Raw genomic sequence first — 20958 nt, 5'->3', positions numbered from 1 at the left:
CCAAAAGCATACTGCAAGAAGAGTTATTTCTGGTACAGTTGTCATCTGCTTTGTTTTTGGATGTGCAGAAACCTAGGCCTGTGGGAAAAAGAATGATCAGAGCTTTAAATCTTGCTAGGGAGAACATGCCTCTACCTCCATCCTATAAAAGCAGCAATTTTCCAATGGCGATACTCTCACCAGAGCTAGTCACCCCATCAGAAACTCTTATCTGCATCAGAATTTCTGACTCAGAAACACTTGCCAGGCTATCTCATGATATGAGAAGGTTGAGATACTTGAAGGGAACCCCTGTTTTGTTAAAGATTGGCTTCAGCTGTGGACTTTCTCTGGCTGAGTTCATTCAATACATCAGGGTGCAGGGATGTAATCTACAAAGGACACAGATTATACCTGAAACAAAAGTCTGAAGGTAAAAAGGACTTACTTGCCACAGAAGTCCTTGTGAATGGCACGAAGGACGAGTAGTAAGTTGGGGTGTGCCTGTAGCCAGTTCTCCACCATATTTGGATGTTTGGGATCAACTTCCAGAAACACGCTCCTGAAAGGACACATTTGGGAGTAGAAAGTGGGGAGATGCACACATTTAGGTTGCTAAACCGATAAAAATTAAGGTCTTTCTTTCTGGATGACTCCTATCAGTGCAGGAAATGAGAATATCACCAAACTGCAATCCCCTACTGCAATCCAATAATCCTAAAACAGATCATAGCTTTCCATTTAAGATACAGATCCTAACTGCCTCCTTTGGGGCAGAAAGTGTTGATCTTAGGGGGAATTCTCATGGTACTCCTCTGTGTGAGCAGTTAAACCCTTGGACAGAGATGCAAGGATCCCTTTTGAACCCCATGCAGAGATACCGCCAGCTCTGTCTTTCTGAAGCCCCCAACGATTTAAGGCCAGAATGAAGTTTTATGATGCAAATGCATGAACACTGGACTGGCAGCATGAAGTTCCTCTTTGTATAAGCAGGGTGACATTAAATCCTAGTAGTGAGAGTCATAAAGTACAAGTTAGTACACACATTTTCCCACAGTAAATGTCTCCATAAATCAGTTATGAAAACACCACCAGCATTCAGACCTACATAGAGGACTGTACAAAGGAGAGTGCAGCAGCGATAAGGGAACTAATCGGAGAACCTCAGTTGTCACCAGGACTCGGCCTGCACACTGCAGGGCTATTTCCATCTCTGCTGCAGCCAGGCTTTATGACACTGGCCCATTTCTGAGTCTCCACTCCCACGACAAGGCAGAACCACCCTAGCTCATAGGCACATGGAGACGATGGAACTGGTTACAGCCTGTGACAGTGCGGCAAGATACAAGTTTAACAGGCAAAGAACAAAGGCCAAGCCCCAATCATACGCTCTCCTGAGAATTCCTAAAACGTCCCACACTGAATACTCCCTATAAATTCACCGAACTAACTACAAGCTGGGTGTGGATCTCATTCCTGACCTTAAAAAACTTCCACTCCTCAACGGGGACTCCACCTTATAAAACAAGCAAAAATGGAAGGAAAAAAAAATAATCCTAACAACCCACCCCACGGGATCAATCTCTGTTGCTGGGAAGTTCTGAGGAGCATCTTCTGCTCTTGTACTCATGCAAAACACAAGGAATGAATTCTTCTGCATGCAGTATGCTTCTCAATGTTCCTGTTCCTCTTCTCAAAACAGCAGATTTTCAGTGACCTCTCTTATGCTGGTAAAATGTCAGGAATTTTCAACAGGATATGTGAATGCCCTGGCACAACAGACTTTTGGGTATCAGCATGTTGATCTTTAAGCACAAAATGGATCCCACATGACAGAGAATAGTAACAATCAGTCTTAAGTATTAACCATGGAGAAGTTTAATGTTTAAGAAACTATCCCTGCTGATTTCTCTGATTTTCCCTGATCCTTTCTCCTGGGACATTCAGCATTGTATCCTGGCACAATAAACAAGTTTCCCCTAATTAAAGGATGGGAGGGAAGTAGAGATCTACATCCATTCTCACAGAGTTCTATATTGCTTCTCCTTCAATCAGTTATTCTGTTTAGAAAGCTTCCTCTTTTTTTTGCACTGTTTCTTTCTCTGCTGCTCTCTTTCATATTCTTTTTGTTGCTGCTTTGACCTTTAAAGATTCTCATTTCACTAATGACTATGAAACACCACCACTGGTCAAGGAAGGCTCATATGCCTTTATTAATCAATTTCAATCTAATTTTGCTTATACACATGACTTTTTAAAACTGCTATTATTAGATGGGGCGGGGGGGTGGGACACAGACATTTTTGCAACTATTTTCCCTCTGTACCTTCTGTATGAAAACAGAAGTTGTAGAAGTGAGTGGACGAAAGACATGAAATTCAAACAGAGAACAGTGCTTACCCAGAGTCCTTCAGAAGAGAAGGAGCCAGAGCCAGAATTGTTTTGATGACTCTCATCCCATCATCTCCCCCATCCAGTGCATCAAGGTCCTCATAGCTGTAACGTGGGAATAAAAAGACATTAACAGCAATTCACGTGGCATGAGCCGTGCCCCTGAGGATGCATTGCCCCACACTCCGTGGAGAAAGGTCCAGCTAACACACCTGAACTCCAGTACTCCTATAGCAGGTGACAGCACTCATAGCTTTTATGTGAAATACAGAGAGTAAGAAGGCAGCTACCACTAGGCTGAGAAACTCCATGTTGAGCACAAGCAGAAAACATCCCCTGAACTCTTCCTGAAAATTACAAGCCAACTGCAGCCAGGGTCACACAGTTCCAACACGTGGCTCTGTTCTCTCTGTGCTAGCTGGACAGGGAGACAGTGGGTTGTACAGCAAGGGATCACTTGCTTTATTTCAACCATGCCAGCAACCAGGTTGGACTGCAACCTAGCAGAGCGAATGATTATGTAGAAAGCTCAGCTTTCAGAATCTGCTGCTGGGGTACAGAGGTGGGTGCAGGACTTTGTGCTGACACGCATGACAATCAATTCTGAGGAAGAACCAGCACACACAAAGTAGTTCCACATCCCAAAAGAGCTTATTCATGCTTGTGTGGGTCTGTTTGCTTAAGACAAGTATTGGGATGAGAATGGGTCACAGCACTTCCACCCAAGCTTTTTTTCCATCACAAAAAGCTGCTCAGATTACTTGTACTTTCTTTCATAAACTCACACCAATTATTGGGAGACAAAAAATAAAGTCTAACAGGAAAAATGTTCTGAAACAGTTTTGAATTGGAAACTTGTTAATTTCAAAGTGTGTGCTTTTTCCATTTTTATAAAAAATTAAAGTACTTTGATACTGTTTCAGACTGTAAGCAGTATCAAAGTAACACTGTATTATTATAGGCCATATAAACACATCTACACTATGTACTGTATACAAATGTATACTACATTTGCATGTTTTGTGTGCAATTGTGTGTAGTATAAGGAAGCAGGCAGAAAACCTTGCTTCAAGGAACAGGAGAAGAGAAATCTGTTTATCTGATTACCGGAGGATTTCTGCGTCCAAGGAAGCCATGTCTTCATGGAAGACATATGGGGGGTTACTGACTATGAAGTCTGTGGGGCCCCAGAGCAGCAGCTGCTTGGCAGAATCTAGAAAAGAAAAAGCATCACAACCAGCTCTCAACCATAGCAATCTTCCCTATAAGCTCAGTGTCAAAATCCTATCCAGGAAACTGTCCCTCCAGACACATGCCCATGTGTGTTTGGCTCTGCTTTTCTCTAATAAAATTTTGTCCTATTTCTTTTTGGGATAGCCTGGCCTGCTTACTCTCCCACCTTGAATGCAAGAGTGATACAAAGCTAAGCACAGGCAAAGTATCATTTTTGCATATCAACAGCCCCGCTTAGCGGAACATGTTACAAAGCACAGACCTTGATGCTCCGGAGCTCTGTGCCCATCTGGATCTAAAGCAACAACTGGAACTTGAGAGAGCCCACAAAGACCTAAGTGGGAGCTTAGACTAGCTGTCGGGATGCATATCCTTCCTCTTATCAGAGCTGCAGAAGGACCTCTAATGAGCAAAAGAGCCAGGCCCTCTCAGCAGCATCAACCATCTAAAGGTTTGCTCTTCTGCAGACAAGGTTCAGCTCGCTACGCTCATGCTACTGTCTGGACTGACACATAGCAGCCCTGAATCAGACATCATGTAACCATGTGAGTGTGGCACTGTCCTCAGGCCAGCCTCTTGGCACAGGGCTTACCCATGCAGGTGCGATGCCAACACAGCTACATGGCTTTTGGACTGGAGCTGGCTGGCTTACTGCTGTTTGGAGTACGGGCAGCACAAACTCAGATTTGTACTTAGAAGACTGTGCAGACATACCCCTCAGGGGTAGTACAGTGTCAAAATCAATAGTGTCAGAAAGGTGCACTAATGAATCTACAATGCTGGAGCTCCTGGCTCCACAGCTCCTGGCTAAGAAACAGCTGAGCACGTATCTACTTAACTGGATAAGCCTCACCAAATGGCAGTTTTAACTGGTTTCAGCCAGGTCCAGGGAAGACAATAGGTATCCTTCCTGGTTCAGCTCACCTAATTTCAAGTGAATAAGGCTGGGCATTTAATCTAAGCTAAATATCTGGGTTCCCTCTAACATCAACGGAGACAAAGGAACATACATGTTTATCTAAAGCATCCATGTCAGCACGGAATGAATTACACTCTGTATATATTTGCCTCTCCCCAGTAACACTAGAGAGCACCTGGACTACCAGCTCAGGCACAACCTTCAGACACCTAAACCCAGGAACAATTCACCTTCTAATGTAGTCAGGGACTTCTCTCAGCTGATCATCTGGCCTGGAAATCTCTGAAGGGAAAAACTTCACTGGCTCACTTCTTACTGACCTTTTTCTCTATTAACTTCAACACCCTCCTGACACCTGCATCCCAAGGTGGTCCCTTGGCTGTCTCTCACACCTGCTTCCCCCCATCAAAGTAAAAAGGGAGAAAGACAAAGGGGATTATAACAGTGAAAAGAGTTACTGTATGAAACATCATGGTGGAGGATGTGGATTCTCTCCTGGAGTTGCAGCCTGTAAAATTCCAGATGCAAGAACAGAAAGAAGAAAGATTAGGAGGCATGTTTGTGTGGATTCATGAACAGCACATTCTATGAACAGATCATTAAATATCACATCTCTTACCTGATACACGTATATCCTACCCCACTGACCGCAGCTGGATTCCTCTCAAGCCCCAAGGGAAGTTTAGGATCTGCTCTTTGCCCAAGGAACAAATTCAAAGCAAAGAGCACACCGTGCATCCATGGTGATTGCAGGGTGCGGCTCCTGTGCACCCAAAACCTATATGTATAACCCCTTGCCATACATACAGCAGCGTTCTCCCACCCTGCTGCGTATCAACTACATCTCCAAGGCCTCCCCCAGGTAAGCTCACCATCCCTGAAAAAAAACCCACAAAAAACAAACAAACCAAAAAACCCCACAAACAAAACCCCACAACAAAATCACCTGCTTCAGATATGTAAACCTGCTATTGTAAGTGGGGACAACATTCTTTCTCCAGCCTCCTTGATAATCTAGATCTTAACAGTGTTCTGGCATCTGAGTGTATTTTCTAGGCGTCTTTGGATCTCATGTCACATGCCAATGTTAAGGTGACGAGATGTTACTGCATACTACTGGGAGGCCAGCACATACAGTGCAGCAGAACCCCTGTGCCAGACACAGAGCTAGGAAAAGGGACTCCTTTAGGGACAGCTCATGCACAGACTGTACAGTATAATGTATTTAAAATACACACTACTATCTCTCAGATGCTAGTTTCTAACTCATGATCTTTCTTGCCCTGACATCTCTGTGCACATTAATTGGGAAACACATGTTATGATCAGTGCCTTTCATCTGCTGCCAGACCTCCCCAGGGTGCTCACACCAGCAGAACCCCTGAAGGCACTAGAAGCCACAAACACCTCTCCTTTACCTGTGACAAGTAAGCAAGTAAGCACGCTGGCTTGCTATTTTTAAGAAACAGGTCTATAAACACGTTGGTATTTCTTAGGAAGAAATCTTGGCCAAGATTCTGACCTGACTCACTGCACTAATCCAAGGTAGAACAGCCTTGAGACTGCCAGACTGTCACTGCATGGTGCTCCAGTCTGTCACAACCTGGCATGATCCATCCCTTGCTCCCAGCCTGCTACAGAATATGCTCCCTGCCAGGGGAAAATAGTTGAGACAACGATCCCCTTAAACCTTGGGAATCCTAAGCAACGTTCCCTTGATGCTCCTGGGACAGGAAAGAGAGGCCAGTCTGAAAGTAGCCTTGGTGCTTGGTGACAGCTCGATACTACAGATGTCACAGAAACAGAGAGCGTGAGATGGCAAGGAAGGAACAGAACCTGTAATTTCTCAGCTACGTGGTCAACCCACCAAAATACCTCTGTCTTCTCACCAGGTTTGCCTCTGGCTTTTGTGAAGACATTTGACCAATGTCAGAGGAACCACTTTCCAAAGTCAGAAAGACAAGGCTGGTCAGGATCTGCTGATGGAGAAAGACTCCAAGCCTCCCACAGGAGATGCCATTCCCTGACCAGCAGCAGCACATTGTGGCAGAGAGTCTGCACTGTCCCCTAACTCCCGTCCTCAATGCAGTCAATGTCTAGAGAAAAAACTGCCCAGCTCTTCCCAGCATGTTCTCTCCTCCCACGAGACCCACCACAGTGGCAGTTTTCCTCTCAGCTCTTCAGTGTAACATCTCAGGGCTACCCAATGGGGTTCATAGAGCATGCTGCAACAAAGGCCTTATACCCAAGTCCTACTTGCCTTTGCTGAGGGCCTGTCGTACTGCCCTGTCAGCATACACAGGAATCAAGAAAGGGAGGGATTCCTGCATCTGTCTGCAATGTGCCCAGATGGGCCATCTGGCACTGGGATTGATTTAGTGAGAGCAAGACCCACCTAAGCATCTAGAGAACACAGCTGTGATAAGGGAGCTCTGAAAAGAAGACAGGAACCAAGCTGGCTTCAGTCAAGCAGTAACACAGCTTGTCCTACTGGCTTCTCTCCCAGGAGCTACAGGGCACCATGCCATGGACAAGATCACAAGGACACAATGAAAATATCCATGGAGAAATATGAGGCGCTCTGGCACTGCATTTACACTCCCTTGGCCACTCTTGAGCCAACAAGCAATGTTAATAACAAGACTATTTTTTCCAGATGTCAGAGCAATAATCTACCAAGGAGGCAAAGATCTGGCCTGCTTTTATTATATCTATGAAAAATTGCAACAGAACTTGGTTTGACACTGACACATCAGAAGGAAATCTCTGCTCCCCACTCCCTATAACTGAACTAGGAGGCAAAGGGTGACAAGTTTGGGAAGGGCTTGTTCCTATGCATCACTTCAGACTCACATTAGAGCTGGGACTGGTTTGCAAGAAGTGAAGAGATGCAGCTCAGTGCAGCCAGAAACAGAAGTAGCCTGTCTCTGTAGCCCCAAGGCTGGCAGCAGCTTGGGAAAAAAGCATATGTGCGCCCTGTGGACAGAAATGTCAGTTAATGAGCACCACTTAAGAATCACAACTGTACTAGATTCCATAAGAAGTAGCAATAGGAATCCTTTCCAAGACTGCTCTAATTAATGTCTACAGCCCAGCGGTTTCTGAGGATATGAATACATAATAGAGCTCTGTACCTTTTAAAATGTCTACAGAGACTGGGATCCTGAACTCAAAAGCATACTGAGATTCTAGCTCTGGTGCTTGCTATGTTAGTGACAGTCCAGAATAACCTGGGTTAAGAAGAACCAGCTGAGGAAGCGGTGCCGCTAGGAAGGACAAGGTCAACCGGATACAGAGCTGTTCTGACTTCAGGCACAAGATGCTTGACTCACTGCAGGGGGGTTGGACTAGATGACCTTTAAAGGTCCCTTCCAACCCAAACTACTCTATGATTCTATGATTCAGCAGCTGTGAACATCCAGCCACAGTGCAGGTGTCATGCAAACAGCAGGGGACCCAGCAGCACCATTCTCATCAAACCCAAGACTGCAAGGAGGATGCTGAGGGACACCACACTAGCACATCAGAATGAAGGTGCTATTTGAGTGTGCAAGCTTGTATCTAGAGGAGCAACAACAGAAACAACCACAGCAATAATGATATAGGGAGCCAGAGAGAGAAAGGTTCAGGCTATACTTGTCCTTAACCTCCTAAGTGATGTATACATTCTTACTACCTGCTGCCTTGAGTTTCCCAAGTTCGCAGAAAGGGCTAAGAGTAGTTACAATGAAACACTCTGAAAGCCCTTGAAAGACAGACAGCATTTAAGTACTATTGTTTTATTTAGGCTGCTGTCTTTGCAAAGCGCATTCACAAGTCAAAGGAAAAAATACTCTGGTAAATATAAGCATTTTTTTTTCTGAATTCTCACATGCTTTAGGAGCTCAACCTAGGGAAACCAGGGAAACATCCCCTGGTTTCCAGTGGCGATAAACATGAACCACATGCCCAAATATTGAGGACTTTTGGTCTTTTTCACACAACAATTTACAAAAAATGGGTAATATATGGGTTTGTACCTATGTGCATTCTCCCTGGTGAGATCCACAGCAGCTTTCTCTTTATCCACAGCTATCACCCGGCTCTGGGACAGGAAAAACAACAACAAACAAGTATTACAACATCAAGGTTCCTGAGCAGACGTGCTCTGCCAAAAGGGACATGCAAGATAAGACAGCTTTTGTCTAGTTACTCCACTATAGTCCTTAGACCACATTCACTGCATGTATTGACTGCGGGTACTTGACTGTGTGTCAAGTATTTGAGAGTCCTCCAGTGTAACATTAAGAGATAGGACTACGCAGTTAGAGATTTGTTTGACCTTCCATTCCACCTTGGAAAAAGTGCAGGCAAAGGCCTGACTTGGTTTTGCTTTGCTTATGTTTTTTAAACACAGATGTTGGTAAGTATTTACATAGAGAAAGCATGCTCAAAGAAACTACTTTGCATTTGGAGATGATGTGATCAGCCATCATTCCTAGGGGGATTAATTTCACAGCCTGAGACTAGCACCCACAGATGAATTTGACCCTTAAGGCGAAGGACACAGCTGAATCCGTAAGTGAAAAGTTGCTATTGTTTTCTCAATACCCTAGTGCCAAATTCTGCCTCAAACACCAAAGAGATCACACAGAGTGTAAACTCCGCTTAGCTGCCAGTGTGGCTACCACTAACTCTAATCAGTCAAGGCTCCTTATTTGTCTGGGCACAGCAGTTTGTGTTAGTCAGCTGGGAAAGGACTGTTATCAGTTACAGGGACAGACTGACACAGCTCTTTAACTTAACAGGGAAGGAAAAGAGCATGAAGTACAGCTCAGAAAATCAGAGTAATTATACTTCGAAGTCATAAAGCTCAAGTATTAACCTTATCAGGCCACTGGGAGGAGGAACGCAGGCATCAACCTCTAATTCTTACACACTAAGTCTTATACTTCTACAAGAGGAGGGGCTGGCCACAGCAATTCTCGTTCACGAGAAGAAACTGGCTGGTCTGCAATTCTGAGGAAAGGGAAATATTTTTCGCTTAACCACAGGCAATGAGATCTTGGATTCATTTCTCTTTTTGTTTACCAACAGTATCTCAGTAAGCGTGTTACATGCCACAATAATCAGTGGCAAGAAGGGCTTTGGTCACCCAGATCTCAGTCCCCTTCCTGCTCTTTTCAGTCTATTCAAAAGGTGTGTGCTGTTATCAGGCAACAAAAGACTTCAAAAAAGTAGTTTGGCAGTTGTGGCAGTGTGACATATGCTTGTCATATTTATCCCAAGTACTGACACTTCCATGGTAATCTCTCCCCTGCATTCATTTAGTCTTCAGTCTCCTAGAGACAAGAACTTTTGATTCACAGCAAGGTGATTTTTAGACATGACTGCCCCATAAATTCGACTAATAGAGTGTGTGCCCACGCCTCGGTCCCTCTTGTCCACAGCCCAGGATATTAGCTTAAACCAACACCCACCAGTGCTTCAAGCTAAGGTGATTAATAGTGAGCTGTGACAGCTGAAGAATGAGCACATTTGCTTCTTCCATTCTGACTATGTCTCCACTACTCCTGCGGACAGCTGGGCAGAGCAATTCCTAAATATCCCTCTTCCACCTAGCATGAACTTACAGAGCCTGACTGTCAGAGACCTTAGCTGCTGAAGTCCCATCAAAGCAAAGAAGTTTGTCTGTGAAGTCTCAATGAAGACTAGTAGAGGGGGATTGTCCTGTAACACGGGCATCTATTGTACCATGAGCACTGGAAAAAGCTCACCTGTGGCAGTTTGCACAACAGACTCAGAGCAATTGCTCCAGAGCCACAGCCGATTTCCAGGATCACAGGACGAGGGACAGAAACGGGAAAGCAGAGGCCTGAATTCTTCTCACATTTCTGAGATTCTTCCTCCACAACTAAAGAGACGAGATCCTAACAAAACAAACAAACAAACAAACAAATCTAAGTGAGCTGTTTTGACTCGCACCTTTATGGTCTGAGGACTGGAGTTTAAATTTCTTGACTCTGTAGCCCAGTGAAACGTGTTTTTGTTGCTAATTTTTAAAACACAGATGGCAGCAATGGAACTGACATGCCAGAAGTCACTTCAGCTCCATCTCCCCCACAGGGTGCTTTGATTAGTAACCAAATCCTCAGGATACAATTTCTCACAGATCCTCTGAAATCTTCTAGCACTGTTGGGAAAAACAATAACCAAACAGCTGGAGCACATTATCTTCTGTAACACCATTTTATTTACTCCAAAATTCCAGCTTTCAGACTGTCTCAGTATGGTATGTAATCTGGAGACAGAGGTACAGCTCCTAATAGCATCTAAAGCAATAATCCAACCTGCAGATGAAAAGCAAAGACAATGAATTACTAAATGATCCAAATGAGCAGCTCCCTGCATGGATTTCAGATTGCGGATTCCTACTACATTTTGTTGGTATAAAGTCACATGGAAAAGATTTTCATCCATGCTCCTGGATCTGTATGTGTCTCTGCCATCGCTGCCTCCTCCCTCCCATCAATCTCCAATCCCTCAATCAATCCCTCCCAATCAATTTTTAAATCCCTTCACAATTTCATATGAACTCCAACACAGCAGGAGAGGTCTCAAAGATACACAGTTCTAAGGTCTGTGAAAATGAGTGACTGGCTACAAGAGGAAGCACGCATGTGCCTCCCTCGGACTGCAGCATGAACTTCCCTTGCTATTCACTGGAGACAACTATAAGACAGAAACCTTGTAAACACCTTGAGTGCATCAGCAGCTTCAGCAGGTGCTCACAACTCCCTGCAATCCTTGTGCTTTCATGGCACAACAGTACAGAAACAAGGCCTTACTGCCCAAGGCGCTCCCACGATGGCTAGGTTATTTCACTTGAGAGGTCTGCTCTTGGATCTCTCCCGTAAATCCAGAAAGCTTAACAAAATTTCGAAGAATAATTGGCTTGATTTTGCCAACGGTTAAAAAATTAATGGCCTTCCATTTTTACAAGGAATCTTGCATGTTCTTGGCCTAAGCAGGAATATTTCAAAGCAACATGTCCTGGCAGGCAGGTCAGCTTCTCTTTAGTAAAGCAATGGCTTTTTTCAGGAGCCTAAACTGGGTATGCTTGTACATAAGCGCATAAGCCCTTCCTTGGATATATCACCCTAACTGGGGTGCAGTGTAATAGACGCCTTGTGCAAAGCTGTAGTTTTATGAAGATATTTGTTGCTGTTGGTCACCCTTCATGCTAAGCCAATTTGTCTCTGCAGTATGTAGGGAGGGAGGATGCAAACAGGTATAAAAACAAAGTGTTAGGGTAGATGAGCTTCAACGAAACACCCCCAGCAGCAGAGCACCTGAGACCTGAGCTGTTTGTCAGACAGTATTTTCTGAGGTTCCCACAAGACGTGAACTGCTTTTAAACATATTAAAGTACTGTGCCCGTGCATGCAAGCACACACCCAGTGCTTAGAGAACAGAAGTGAAGCTTGCACTACTTCACAGCCCGGGATGGAGAAACAGGCATATTTCAACATTGTCTGTGCCTTGCAAAGCCAGGCAGCTTTGAACCACTCCGTTGTAATAGAACCCTCTGCCTGTTGATTCCGCCTGCTGAAAGAGCCTGAAAGCATAAGTAAAAAGGAAAGATTTGGTTTATTTGAACGTGTAAACACTCCGTATTTCCTCTAGTAAAATTACTGCTTCTTCAGATCAGCTTTTCTGAGCCTTTGCCATTTTCAACTCAGCTGTGTTAGACTTTGCTGCTTTTCCAGCAGCCTGGCCCTGCCAGCAATAGCCTTTTGCGAGCCACTGGCTCCTCAACTTTCTTTAGGCTCCTTTTCACAGCCACAGACTTTTGGGGCCTTCGGGGGCTTTTTAGCAACAAGTACCTTCCACTGTTTTCATTGTTTTCTCTCAAATCTTTTCCAGTTGTTGAGCTGGAAAGAGCCAGAGATGTCCATGCCTTTGCTCACCAGATACTCAGTGACAACAGCCTTCGTGCTTCTCGAGACTGCGCCCTCTGCCTTCCACAGCTTTCAGTGCTCCTCAGCAATGAGCTCCATTGTGCTCATACCCAAAAGCCCAAGAGAGAACAAGAAGCAGCCCACAGGCTGGAGGGCACTATTCCGAGAAGCCTCTCTCAGCAGTGTGTCTTCACTGCCAAGTTAAGTTTAGTGACCGATACCTAAGCTAGCCTCAGCCGGGTAGGAGGAGCCACACTGCAATGCCCTACCCTGGTTACCAGGTCATTATTGGCACTGCACTCATAAGGGAGTTTTGCTAACAGCCTCCAAAATCATATTCCTTGTTGCTGCTCTGGGATTCCTTTCCTAGACAATTATGGAGGAAAACATTCTTATAGGCTCTCAACAGGATTGTGGGAAACCATTAGAGGACTACCAGTGCTCAGATAACAACAGGGAAAAATAAACACCTTATCTACCCACATTTGTGTTAAAATGGCTTTTGTCTTTCAGCTAACAGCTCCAGATGAATCAGTTTGAAAACACTTCTGCAATGGAGACAGACAGAGATTGTAACCGCAGCTGGTTTGGAGAAGCAGGTGCTGATGATTCCAAGACCACAGAAGAGGAGCCACCCAAAAAATTCTGCTCAGCCATTAAATCACTCTTTTAAATACCAGCCATTTCTGGTCACTTACGAATACTTCCAGGAAATCTCTACAGTAACTCAGAAGAACCACCTGTCTCCAGGGCTGATCACAGAGAGGCACAAGTTACTGATTTCAAATGTCCAAATGTAACTTCCATACAGTAGAACTATTGTCAGCATTTATTAACTTCCTTAAGGTTTATCATTAGCAATTTCAAGCTTAGAGTTTTTAATGGAACTTCTACTTAACACATTCCACAGTGAAAGTATTTTTAGAGTGCTTGCCAAAGCTCCTATTTAAATATGACTGATTTCAGTTCTTACCACAGGTATATTAAAAAAGGAATGTTGGTATTACTTAGGCTTCGTATCCTACTTCCTGACTCCATTGCCTTATTGTCTTGGTTATTTTATATACTTCTTACTGAGGCAAAGGCTAGTTCTCTCATAATACATGTTTATCATAATAGTTCAAAATTAAGTTATATTAAAAATAATGTGACAACCTAAAGAAACTACATCCTCTTCCAGACATTAGTATCTCACTACAACCAAAAAGTTCAATAATTATGAAAATAAATTCTTTTATGAAATAAATTTGATTGGCAAGCAAAACAGAAGGTGTATTCTAACTGGCAAATTAGGAAAAAAATTACTAGTACGGATTATTCGATGTTGAATTAAATTTGCAATTATGTATGTATTAAAAGCAAGAAGTAAAGACAAAACAATGTACTGGAATAAGACATTTTGTAATTCTGCATTAACTGGCTGTGATACCATGATCCTTTTCTTCACTTACAGCTTTCACGTGAAAACCACATTTCCCCAACATCTGCAAAAGAATCGGGAAAACCCAGCAACCACGATACAGAGTATGTCCAGTTAGCCCCCTGCCATTGCCACTAGGTTTCCTTTTCAGAAATCATGAATGATTAAGTTATCCAGAACTGTTTTGAAATAGTATTCTTCAGATTCTTCTCAGTATTTTTCATCTTTTAGCAAGCGATACAGCCAAAATCTGTGCTTCTCCAAGCACACCATCATCTCCAAGATGTCACCGCTGGAAATTGGTAAATTACAGCACTTCGCAAAACACAGCAGAACCACTTTCAAATCTCATCTTGGGAGATTAAGTATTTCTGGCCATGCATTACAGTGTTCATACAAAGACTACAAAATACCCTGCAAGACAGACATTCCCTACCTCTGTGCAAGAACCTGACTAGAGCCACAGCTGGGGAACAGCAACAAAGAGGCAGAAGGTGCTAAAAGAGATGCCAGTCCCAGACACAGAGAAACTGGGACAACAGCAGATGGCCAAAGGCTGTGGTCTTTATTGTGTAGGATACCTCACAACTTCTCAGACCAAATAGATTCAGAACACAAACACCTGCTAATATAATGCCATCATTGCTAAAAGCCATCTTAACCGTCAGTTTGATCACCAGCTCTAAAGGTTGAGAGATGAAATTACAAAAATTCCACTGGGAAATAAGAGAAAACACTTTGGCAGCCTAGGTAATTAACCTTTGGAATATGTTAGGTAAATTCTCCACAATCTGGCACTCTAAACTGAAATGGCAGGCTGTTCAAAAGGGCTTACCTTCACTCACACCATTTACGGGATTCAATACATCAGAGAGAGAAATGTCCTTCACTACAGAAAAATGCTATTTCGGATAAAACAAAGACTTGACAATCAGTGTGTCTTTATAGTCTCTAAAAACAGTAAAATGAGTTAGCTTGCTCAGGTGCCTTGTCCCTGCAACATGCTGAGCACTTCAGCACCTTTAAAACATTTATCCTCAGAACTCCCATTTTCCAGATGAGCAACTGTAAAACAGTGACTATCCCAAACTCACGAAGGAGGACTACGGCAGAGCAGAGCATTGAACCCAATGCTCCAGAAGCCTCATCTGCACCTTTCCAATGACACCACTTTAGATCGTGGAAAAGGGTCCCCCAAACTCCAGTTAGGAACAGGCAGGTCTACAGTTGTGTGAGGGCAACTGACCTCCTGCAGAAAAGCAGAAGTCACAAAGATCAGAACCAGATTCCCACATCATCTAAACAAACAGTGCCTGGCTGCTCTTGAATTGTCTTTTTGTTTTTACTGTTGTACATAAAAAACTGTAAATATAAAAAAAAAATCCAAAGTGCTGTATTAAGGAGAAAGTAAAATTGTAAATTAAAAAAGTATCTTAGAAATGTAACCCGATTCCATATTTACCCACAGCATGCTAACCACTGGATAGGATGAATGCTCAACTGTGGAGTTATTAAAATTCACATTATTGTTTACAGTATGCATCATTATTGTCAGTACCAACACAGCCTACACTAAAAATCCTGCTAACCCACGCTACAGGTACCGGTAGAACTACTTTTATCCTGGAGCCTGGTGTACACATATGTGAGTGTAAGAGTGATGTTTGTGTTAGAGTGGGGAAATGGAACATTTTGAAGATCTTTTCTCCCCTAGTCCATGCAAGAAGCTCCTTCCCCCAGCAAAAGCTAGTTTTGGAAGGAATGGAGGGACTGAATGGCAAACAGACAAAACCAGAGAGAAACTAAAATCCTCTCTTTGCTTTTGCTAGCAATGGCATCAAGGTGGAAGGGAAGGAAGGTCCTGGACATGGCTTGGCTAGCCCCCACCACTTGGAGCTGTTGACATCTGCGTGCAGGGGCAGATTGCACATTTTATTCAATAGATGGGTGTACAGAGATGTTCCAGCAGCTGAGAGGACGAGCTAGAAGTCACATGGAAAGGTGATCTCAGTAGCCACTGCTATCTTATGTATGGCTAACACTGCCCCACAGCTGTCCTCTCCCCTGCAGCTTGCAGGATTGCCATGCGCCTTTCCAGGGCACATCAGCAATGCCAGTGTGCTCCAGGGCCTTTTTGTCATCATTACAGGCAGACAGCACGACAGTCGGGGCAATAGGCTAGGCTTAGGAACGGGGCCAGCTCACAGCTCTGCAGAGTTACTAGTGTGACTAAATCCCAATCTTTCTGCATGTTGCAAAGTCCCCTTGCACAGCAATAATCAATGAACTTCTCTTCTCCTCCATTTTCCAGGATTTTGTATAAATAAATATTCAAGAGGATGTCAAGAGCACCAGCCACCTCTGAAACCCATGCATTCATGAGGGTGGTAAGCTAGGTGCAAAGCAAAGTATCTGGAAGGGTTTTTACATTGCACTGGGCTGGAGGTGATGCAGGCATCGGGTGATGGGTTTTCAGGGACCTACATTCTACTGCTTAGCACAAAATGGAGTGGGAAGAAGGTATCTAGACCCTCTATGTCTTTGCCAGAAGTGAATTTAAAAATCTACAGGGAAAAATGCAGGACATCCTTGGGAGGGAGAAGGATATCTGGTCCTGACTAGCAACGGAAGAGCTTGCAAGGACTACAAGAGATCTATTACCTGCGGTTCCATATACAGGGGACACAAATATTTGCTTCCCATGCTACTTAATTTCCAGCACTCAGAAGTTCTCAAGCTTTTGTCTCTTAGCCAAGCCACTCACAGCCTGCTCTCACCTTGCAATTCCAGGAAGTCTTGCTTCACTGCCAGATTCACTCTAAGTTCACGCTGTCATTTATTTGTTTCCCCCCCTTCTTCTCTGTGAGCAGAACAAACGCAAAACTTTGCGAACACCTCCAGCTTCCCATGAGCCTCTGCCTTACTCTTCCGCCCACAACTCCTGTTCCCCAATGCTCCCCCAGCACACACTCATGTTCTGACAGGTTCTTGGTATTACCTCCCCCTCCCTGTGGCCAGGTCTCTAGTTCACTGTATTTCTTGGAACCGCAGCTGCACAAAGAAAGCGTGAGGACAGTGTCTGCCAGCACCCAAACCACAAGCTTCACAGCTGCACAGTTCCAACCAGCAGACAGCACAAGGTCAGGCAGCTTTCAGCACCAAGGCAGTCAGGAGGAAACAGCAGAGATTCTCGCCGCTCAGCGGTGGCTACAGAGCTGTGTGGAAGTCCAGAGTTAAGGCAATCATGTGCTACAGTCCAACAACAGTGAATGACCCATCTAATGTTTCTGCAATTAAAAGTACAAGGCTAAGAAAAACAAGAGGAGGGGAGGAATGGGAAAGGCAAGGGTGGAGGTCACAAATTCACCCTGCATTCCCTAGAAGCACCCTTTTTTCATGCCCTGCATGCTCTGGGGAAAGCAGGGAAGACAAGGTTCCAGGGGTACAAGCCAGGGTGGCAAGAGGCTCTAACTTCCCAGGTTAGCAAACAGGACAAGGAAAGCAAAAGACACATGACAACCTGGGTAACCTTCTCTCTGGTCTCGCACACTTCCTGGGAATGTTTTACTTATTTGTGTGCTTTCCAGAAACTTCTGTTCTCAGAATCCAGGACTTTCCATAGAGCTTGATCTGATATTAACCAAATCACCCCTCCCCTCCTGTTTGTCCACTTGGCTGCCAATCAGCACATGACAAAACACCAGGAAGCCAAGCTGGAAACCTAACTCCATGGCAGTGGCCCTTGAAGATCACCGTCACGTACCCTCCTTCCAAAACCAAGCCACCAAGCCAGCCCAGTACTCAGTGGGCAGGCAGGCTATGGCACTTTCGTCCTGGGCTCTTCTGCCTGGCACTGCAGTAGGAAAGAGAAAATGTTGCACAAAGCCCATGAAACTCCCCCTATACATGTATAGAAAGCAAAACACCAGAATAACTCCAGAAGGAGCCACTGATCCTGAAAGAAAAGGTGGCTTTAGGCAGAAGCAATGACAGATAAACAGGTAAAGGCACACCTAATACTGACGAAGGGGTTTGGCTTCTCTGTCACACAACAGAAGAAGCTCCTGATGTGTCAGGGCACATGCCAAGCGCTGTTTCATCTGTTGAGGAAAGGCTGTGACAGCACCCAGAAATGACTTTACCAAAAGGCAGCAACCTTTGCAACCCATATGTGCTAGTGCCCAAGAGAAATTACCACAGTTGTCACATCTAAATTTAGCCATGCCCAAGAGGGGCAAGAAGAGTGGATCAAAGTCACTGTAAAATGGCCGTACCTCGGATCTCCAGCACAAACCTCTGTCTAGGCACATCTCTCCAGAATCAAGGCATTTTCCTTCTCTGCAGATACTGGTATTGACCACTGCCAGATACAGCATCTAGACAGATGTGGTGGTCCAGGTCGCTAATCCCTAGCTCTGAAATTCCAGTTACTTGGATGTCTAAGAGAAGCAGGGGAGGTGGAAATAGATTTTTTTCCTTGTTCATGTGGGAATCCCCTCGAGTCCCATCCCTCCTGTTACAGCCATTCTATAGTTTGTTTTTCTCCAATTCTAGTCCTAAATCTTGCTCTAACTGCTGATGAGCTAAGCTACTCAGCTGAAACTCACAGAAATAGAGACCCTCTTTCAATTGGGAATGGGAGATTAAAAAGCTGAAGACTTCATAGAGTTCTTTTAGGGCCAAAAAAATAAAGGCATAAACAACACGGAGCTCTGTGAGAACATATTAGGAAAGTCTATATAAGTTAACCTGGAGAACAGGTTTGTGCATGACTTAAAAGAACAGCTGCTGTTTTCCCTGCCTTCAGCCCAGGTTTTAGCTTTAAATTTACATTTTTGAGTCTGTCCTGGAAATCAACAACTTCGAAGTAATCCTCTGCACTAGCACAGCCTTTTTTTCTTGCATAGGAAGCCAGAAGAAATTACTGCCATAGCTCGTCTTGGCCAGTTAGCCAGGAACAATCCTGTTTCTTCCTCCATTTCCTTTTGAACAAGAAGAAATCTGTCCTGGGAAAACATCCTGTCCTGATTTTAAAGTAGCCAGCAACAGACTCCTGCTAAGCTGTTTCAGTAATTAATTACACCCTGTTAAAGATGTGCGCCTTTTCTTCTGGCCCGCACTTACAGTGCTTGTAATACACTTGTCTATGAAACCAAAGAGACTTCTGCTATCAAATTTCTGCTCCCTGTGCCAGGTAATTAACCCCTAAGCTTGTCTTTGATGAGCTAAACAGTCTTTCACAACAAGGCAGATTTTTCCAGCTGTTAATCCACCTACTGGTTCTTCTCCAAACCTCGTTTTCCTTCTCTTTCTCAACCGGTCACTAACATAACTGGACATAATAGTTTTGCAACTATTCCACTACTGCAGTACACAGATTATTTAATCCTGCTACTTGTACTCGGCAATCCCCTGTTAACACACGCGAGGATCACATTAGCTTGCTGGGCAGCCCACTGAAAATGGGTGCTCATGGTCAGCCAATATCTGTAAGAGCCCCAGATCTTTCTCCAAGCTCTTCTGGCAGGGGAAGCCCCTCAGCCACAAGGCACAGGCTGCATTATTTATTTCTGCATATATGATCCTATTAAACACTTGTGCCTAGCTCAAAGGGCAATTCCAATCGCTCCACAGCAACAACAGGTTCCCTTTATAATCCCCATTCCCCAGCCTCTGTGCCACAGCCCACTTTCAGCAAATATTGTTTTCCTCCAACACACTGATAAAATATTACCTATCATATGGGCAAAATCTGATCTGTGTGAGGCCACAACAGCAATGCTCCAACTTTAGCACATTTGTTTACAGCTACATTTTGAGAGATAGCAGTTAATTTTTGATCTATTCAATAATGCCCTATTGCATGTATGTTCAATATACCTTATAGGAGTCTATATATGTATTTCAAGAAAGGACCTTAAGCTACATACAAGATAGGGCACCATCATCCTTTTTGTTTCCCAAATTTGGAAGCCAGTGATGCAGAGAGGAGAAGCAGCCTTCCTTTGAAGAGACAACTGGTCAGAGGCAAAACCACAAAAAAAAAAAAGCCTATCTCCTGACTCCTGATCCATGGCTGCGCTCCACTAGAGAGTGCGACCTTTTGAACCTTCCAGAAAGTAACCATCTGTGGCAATGAAATTAGGGAAATGAAAGGCCATTCTGCATCAAAAGCTTCCCTTTAGCACTGATTAAAACAGAAAACATGTACACTGCTTTGACATAAAGCACTGGAGAAAAGCCCCACCTCGCAATCTGTGTATTTGCATATACATGTCAGGAAGCAAAAATCCTCCATTCTCTGTGTGCTTGACCTTCCTGAAAGGTTAATGATTATGTTTAGCTAGAAGTAAGGTTAAACTTCATCAAAGGTTTCTCTGAGCAAATCTTTGCCTAAGGTGCTTTCGAAGAACACCCCAGCACAATGACTGCCATTCGGCTGACAGATGCAAGTAAACAGCAATGGTTTCAGTGTATTGACCATGTTATCATGGGAAAGAACCAATCTATCTTGGGAAACAAGTTAAAAGCTTAACAATCATAGGTGGAAAAAGAATTGATTAGACAGCGGCAGGACTAAAAATTACAAATGCTATAAAGAGCATGAGTATTTTATGTGTTACGCAGTAAGAAGTAAGGGCTTCCCTGTTAAATGAGCAGGCAGCACTGGAAGCAAAGAAAATACTTTTTCCACTTACAACACAAAATTAGAAGGATTCACTGTCAGATGATGTCATGGAGGCTAGACACAGACAGACTCAAAAGAAGATTAAACAAATTAATGGAGGACAGATCCATTAATGATTATGAAGCAGGATGGCCCCAAATCCAGCTTTGGCCAAGAACAGCCCTTAACTGCTGACTATTAAAAGAAGATGGGATCCTTCCATACCTATCTTTTCCCTTGTAATTTTGCCCCCACCATCTGCTACGAGCCCCAATCACACAGTATATTGAACTAGACAGACCAGTATAGTCTGACCCACTAAGTCTTTTTTCTTGCTTTCACAGGACATTGCAACCATGATCTTTTTTGCATGACTACTAAAAAATATTCAGCATGGCACAGACTTGTA

General features: G+C 44.0%; 1 protein-coding gene across 1 annotated transcript in view; it reads right to left on the bottom strand.

The window, feature by feature from the left end:
• Positions 1-2: 2 nt before the first annotated feature.
• The window catches only part of HEMK1 (HemK methyltransferase family member 1), a 29351-nt gene continuing 8395 nt past the window's right edge, over positions 3-20958 (bottom strand). Inside the window, exons 5-11 of the mRNA XM_009321824.1 lie at positions 10279-10431; positions 8542-8606; positions 4981-5030; positions 3478-3583; positions 2380-2475; positions 428-541; positions 3-78 (exon numbers count right to left, since the gene is read on the bottom strand). Coding sequence (XP_009320099.1) covers positions 42-78; positions 428-541; positions 2380-2475; positions 3478-3583; positions 4981-5030; positions 8542-8606; positions 10279-10431 — 621 coding nt within the window. The 3' untranslated portion in view covers positions 3-41. The remainder of the gene's footprint in view (positions 79-427; positions 542-2379; positions 2476-3477; positions 3584-4980; positions 5031-8541; positions 8607-10278; positions 10432-20958) is intronic.

This window comes from Pygoscelis adeliae, unplaced genomic scaffold (assembly GCF_000699105.1).
Source record: "Pygoscelis adeliae isolate BGI_AS28 unplaced genomic scaffold, ASM69910v1 Scaffold94, whole genome shotgun sequence".
NCBI classification, from domain to species: domain Eukaryota; kingdom Metazoa; phylum Chordata; class Aves; order Sphenisciformes; family Spheniscidae; genus Pygoscelis; species Pygoscelis adeliae.
Note: the sequence above shows the minus strand (reverse complement) of the source record. Positions and strands in the feature narration are given on the sequence as shown.